The following is a 5956-nucleotide window of genomic DNA, read 5'->3' on the forward strand; positions in this document are numbered from 1 at the left end:
AATATTTCTTCATTGCATTTAATTACATGTATGTTCTTGCAGCGGTGGAAGAAGCGCTCAGAGCCTCCACTTAAGTAGCAATACCACAGCGTAGAAATACTACAAGTAAAAGTCCTGCATTATCACTGCAGTATCACCTTCAAAACATATATTATTGGATTATAATTACTGGTGCAGTCATTTAATTATCAAATGTTGCTGCTGGTAAAAGTGCAGCTAAGTTAACTCATTTATATACTGCTGTGTCCTTAATACTCATAATTATTAGTTGATTATAGTTTATTTTAATTATCTGCAAAGTACAGCTGTCAGATAAATGTAGTGGATTACAAAGTACCATACTTCCCTCTGAATGTAGTGGAATACCAGTAAAAATGGGCAGAAAATGGGCACACTTAAGTACAGTAGTTGAATAAATAGATTTACTTTCCACCACTGTGTTCTCGGGGCTTTTTTGGTTCTCAGACTGCAAATATAAATTCAGAACAGCAGATGTGGGCTAAGGGTTTGTTGCAGCTGTGAGTTTCAAAAGAGCTGACTGATACAGAAAAGTCTAAAACCCACAGTCTATGGAGAAATTCAATACATTTGAACTTTACAAAGTGTCAGTCATGTATTTGACCTACTGCGTTACCCTTCTGTTTCTGAAACTTTCCGACAATAAATCTGCATTGAGCCTTTAGACCTCTCTGTGCTACGTGTTTGCAGCCACGATCATTGCATCCTTGCTTTGTACTGAGCATGTTAGGAAGAAGCTAATGACCCTTGAGGCTGAAATGGGTTAAGGCTTGCCAAAGACTAAAATCGCCTTTTAAAGCTAAACAGACTCAAATTAGATTTTACATACAGGAGATTAACTCACTGCATCGAGTTCTGGGACATTAATTCATTGCAGCAAGTTGAAATCAGCCAGCAGAGCTCGAAGGGCACACGAGGAGAGTTCACTGCAGTCGGCACATGTGTTTTTGTGTTCGTATTTGTTTTATTTTTAGTATTTTGTATGTTTGAGCATCTGTTTTGGTTTGTGAATTCCACTGACAAACAAAACAGCTGCAGTTTGTTCCAGAGAAACCTCACGATGAAAACTGAGCAAACACACTATTATCAGCACAACAATAATACACCCATTTAATAGAACATTTCCCCCTTTTGTTGTCACTCCTGGTGGGAGTTAAAGCTCAATGCAGACTGCTCTGTCTGCACACTCATCCAACATACAGTTTTACATCAGTCTACTTCTAAGCTGTAACACATATTCAAACAAAAAGTTCCAGGTGGAAGGATTTTATTCTTTATCCACATCAATTGATAGTGTAAAGACTACAGACCAAAGAGATGAAACATGTACTATCTTGCTCAATTGTGAAGTTTTCCTTTAAGCTGTGAGGCTGGTTAGGATGCTGTTTTCTGTCAGTGCCACACTGCCACCTTGTGGTCAAACTGGGAGACGGCAGCATTGTGCACAGCGTCAGACTGGAGAAACATGTCTGAAATCAAATATGTTGTCACCAGTTCCCAGTAGTGGAAGATGCATTCACATCTTTTACTGAAGTCGCAGAACAACAGTTTGGAAATACTCTGTTAGAACTCCTGAATTCACTGAGTTTACCCAAGTACAAGTATTAGCATCAAAATATACTTTAAGTACCAAACGTAAAATTGCTCATCATGCAGTATAATAAATATGATGTAACAGGATTCTAATAACACATTCACCTGTAAGCAGTCACAGCAGGAGAAAATTTAAACTACTTTCCTGCTGGTTAGCTGAATCTGTAAGAATACGTCATGATTGATTCGTTGGTTGTTGTGGAATATTAGAATATTTTATATTAATCTGAATCTGCACATTAACCGTAGCAGTAGTTGAATAAAATGTACAATATTTGACTGAATTGTAGCAGAGAACTGAAAAGCAGCAGAAAAGGAAAATACTCATGTCAATCACAAGCACCTCAAATTGTACCTAAGTACACTTCTTGAGTAAATGTATTTAGTTACTTTCCGTCAGTGAGGTTAAAATATTGGTTGTTTGGGATGCAAAGGTCAGAATGCAGCACAGTTATTTTATTTACTGATCTACTGATTATGCTGTTTGTTCAGTCTCGACGAGTTTGGAATAGCCATCATATCTTCAAACAGCCACTGTGACATCAAATGTCAATACTCACGTTTTCTCAATCTGAATTTCCAAACGGCAAATACACGGTTATTTGCACGTGTATTTACAATGAGACAGTTTATGGAGTATTTCATGTATTTATTACACTGGTCATTTATGGATGATATTAAAGAATACTTCCAATACTTTGAACTACCAATCACATGTCCTCCAGAGTGATTATTTCTTTAAAAACAAACAGGTCAGTGCTCAAAATGTTTATGGCATTTTTATTTGAAGCTAGTGCTCCACTGACAAAAAAAAAAAAATCAATTGATAAAAAGGTGCAAGAGTTACATGAGCTTTATCTGGAGGGAGAATATTACATAAATATTAACTGCTTGTCAGCTTTGATTTGCTCTGTAATGGAAACCAAGCTACTCTCAGCTATACAAAAGGAGGTCATGTAACAAACAGTGGATGCTGTGCAGACAGGCACTGGTACAGACAGAGGCACAGGGAACGGGAGAGGGTTCACCACTCGTTTCGTAGCTCCTAGAGATCAGCTAATAATGTGTAGAGCTGCTTCTGAACACCAACAATCCTTGAAACTTTCTCCTGACTCTTCAAGTATAAGTCGATAAAAAAAAGGGTGATGGAGAAGTTGCAAGAAAAAAAGGTCACATTTTACACAACTGGAATGAAGCCGTGTCATTTGTCATCTTCCTTCTATCCAACAGGTCCTTGGAGGGTTTTGGGCATTATCTACTGGATGGTAGTCCATAATACGAAGAGTATACTGTGCAAGAAACAACAAAATGACAGCATAAACATTCCTTTCATTGCACTTTGTTACGTTTCAAAGGAATTCAAATTGTCAGTTGTACAAATCGCTGTTTCAGTTTAGAGTTTATCTTCAGTTGTTGAAATGATATAGGTGAACTCAACTGTTCAAAGTAGGACATACTTCTGTTAAAAACACAAGATTAAAACATGTGCATGAAAGAACACATCTCTTTGTGTGATGGAGCATCTTCAGGCTCCACATCGGTGGCAGGAAGCAGCGTGGCCACTCATCAAAGCTGGCCGTCACTATTGCAGGAAAACAGAAGGGGCATGAGTGGAGCCCCAGACTCACTGCTCAGTACACAGACGACTGTACATAACCAAACATATGAACAGATGACAAAGAAATGGACAGTAATGTACGTAAATGGCTTTTCCCTTTGAAACCAGGAGATCTGCCTGGTCAGTTTAAAGTGTCCTGGTGAAGAGGAGGGCTGGCTACTGAGTGTCCACAATGTCCTTGTGTAGTGGAGAGCGCAGGATCAGTGGGAAATATCTCTGATGGTCACACGTGACGTTGGTAGAGGGCTGACGAGTAGTCATGTGAGGAGAGGTTTCGTGAGTAGACGTGAAGGATACACAGTGGCCGTCTGGGTGATCTATTAAGTGCTTTCTGGAGAGGCAACTCTTTGGCGTGCAGTCCTGGGCCGATTTCGTGTTGAGGCGTTAACTGTACGTTCTGGCTTGGTTTCGGACGGCTGTGTTTCGGCCTGCGGGGTCCCAGCGTCCCCAACAAGTTCACGCAGGAACTTGAACTTGGACAGGAAGAGCTGCCAGACTACATACCAACCTGAGGGGTAAAGAAGGGAGAATAGGCATTTACAGGGATAATAAAGGTGCGCAAAAAGCCATCCAACCTTTGATAATCCTGGAGGTAAATACTCTTCTCACCCCCTGAATATTCTGGCTGCCATGTGATAAATAAGACTTTTAACCCATTTCCCAATCTTAAAAAACAGTAGCCAGAAACAACACCTCCTTAGTCAATTTGTACAACCTGAACTAAAAATTCAAAAGTATTATATAATGCTCATTTGTCTATATGGATGCATTATACGCAATATATTATATTTTCAAAGGAAATAAGTGTTTCTATTTTTCTTACGTTAAATAAAGGGAGCAAGGAGACAAGTGATTTATGACTACCTGGAGAGGAAATAGAGTTGCAACCTGGAAAACAGGTTAAAAATCTTGAGCAGCAGGCTGAATATTTTTTCGTTCAGAAGGACAAAAGAGTCAAAACAATTAGGATGTTTTCCACAGATCGCTGAGTGTCTCTCTTTCAGCTGCTTAGTACTGGAATTTGGGTTTACCAGTAATATTTCTACATTAGAGGCACAAAATTAGGGCCCAACATTTAATATTCCCCATCTTCCACTGCTCTACGTACACCTGATTAAATGGATCAGGTGTGTGCAGTTAAGGCTAATCAGGTGTGGGCAGAGGTGGAAGAGATGGAAAACACTCAGTGATGGGGCTACCTGGGACTGAGCGAACATACACCTGCAGAAGAGGCGTTCAGGAACAGCCATGTTTATGTTCCGACATCTGCCAGACTCCTTCGCTGTGCACGATAAATATAGAAACTCCTTACTGAAATCGAAACTTGCCGGTCAAAGACACTCAATACACTCTGACCTGCCAAACAAAGCAACTTTAAAGCAACAGTCGGACGTTTGGGTGGGAAGAAGGAACTATTCCTTTAAGATGGTCAAAGTTAATTTTACACCGAATCATTCAGCTAATTTATCAGCTATAGCAGCCTCTATAGCTAGCTTAAGTGATCCCGGCGTCATTGTTACCAATCCGAAGACAACAGTTTAACCAGCTACAAAATGGCTTTAGGGAGTTAGCTAGTTATGTAAGTAACTCAGCGAGGTTATTTTCTGTAAACTCACCGAACAGCATGAAGAGCAGCGCACAGACAAGTGTGGCCACAATGACCAGCAGTGTGAGCCCGACACTTTGCCACATCTTAGCTGGACACCTGATAGCACCAACAGCATAAGGAAATGGATGCGGTGTTTTTTCTGCTTCGCACCTCACGACACCGTAGCAAGGTTGGCCGCCTGGCTGCTGAGTTAAATAGCTAGCCGAGACGACAGAGAGAGAGAGAAAACAAACAGCAGCACATTGCAAACTCACACCAGCTTGCTCGCTGGCGTGTGGCTAGCTAGCTAGTTTAGCTAGCTGGTTGACAAACGGAGTGGCAGCAGTTTCACACGACGAGGGAGGGCTGTAACATGAGCTAACGTTAGCTGGTCACCGCAGGGCAAAGTCCCTCTTCTATGGGCTACATAACTGCAACATGTATTTGCTAGTTCTCAGACGAGGCAGAGCATTAGCTCACTACAGTAACTGGGTTAGGACAACAAAATCAGCGTCAAGCGACCGACTCTAACTGCGACTGCGCGAGTTCCATTTGAATTGTGGGTAGTGAAGTTTCTGGCATTATTGTCAGGATCTTCTCCTTTTTGGTATTTCTGCTACTTTTTATCAGTCCTAAAAATATATATTTGTAATACTATAAGTTGGAATATTTCACTTAATTTCATTTGTTTTTGTGTAAGAAATTTACATGCAAAGCAACTAATAAAATAATTCAATTTCACAATGGCTTCCAGAGAAGTGGCAGTCTTATATGCTTCTCTGTTACAGATATCATTATGGGATGAATATAAGTACTTCACTTCTTTTGAGAAAAGTCTGAAGTCAGGGACACAAGGCTTTAGATGTATTTCCTTTGCAGACAAAAGAAGTTTTGGACAGTCGTGAACTATACAGATCTGAACAAATCCAAACAAAACCATAAGTTAAAAAGAAATAAGTTCATGAAAGCAACCAGAAACTAACAACAAACAAACAAGCAAAGTAATGTTTGCTCAAAACTGGAGCAACACTGAACACTGAATTTTTTTCAGTTCTTATTGTAACCGAGACCACAATGCATGAAAGCACTTTTGCATTGGTTCATATGTCCAGCAGGAGGAGTCATTATCACACCACTGT

The 5956-nt window shown here is 40.1% G+C and overlaps 1 protein-coding gene across 1 annotated transcript; it reads right to left on the reverse strand.

Moving 5' to 3' along the window:
- Positions 1–1927: 1927 nt before the first annotated feature.
- On the reverse strand, positions 1928–5337 carry smim13 (small integral membrane protein 13). The gene is made up of 2 exons (XM_041955816.1): positions 4846–5337; positions 1928–3737 (listed from the first exon to the last, which is right to left on the reverse strand). The coding sequence occupies exons 1-2, from the start codon at positions 4919–4921 to the stop codon at positions 3550–3552; spliced, it is 264 nt and encodes an 87-aa protein (XP_041811750.1). The 5' UTR covers positions 4922–5337; the 3' UTR covers positions 1928–3549.
- Positions 5338–5956: the final 619 nt, after the last annotated feature.

The sequence above is a fragment of the Chelmon rostratus genome, chromosome 16 (assembly GCF_017976325.1).
Source record: "Chelmon rostratus isolate fCheRos1 chromosome 16, fCheRos1.pri, whole genome shotgun sequence".
NCBI lineage: Eukaryota > Metazoa > Chordata > Actinopteri > Chaetodontiformes > Chaetodontidae > Chelmon > Chelmon rostratus.

Bases quoted from the DNA above. Each gene is read 5' to 3' on its own strand.
- smim13 (XM_041955816.1), bottom strand. From the start codon at position 4,921: ATGTGGCAAAGTGTCGGGCTCACACTGCTGGTCATTGTGGCCACACTT. The intron at 3,738-4,845 runs GTGAGTTTACAG...TTTACCCCTCAG, and splicing joins GCTGCTCTTCATGCTGTTCG to GTTGGTATGTAGTCTGGCAG.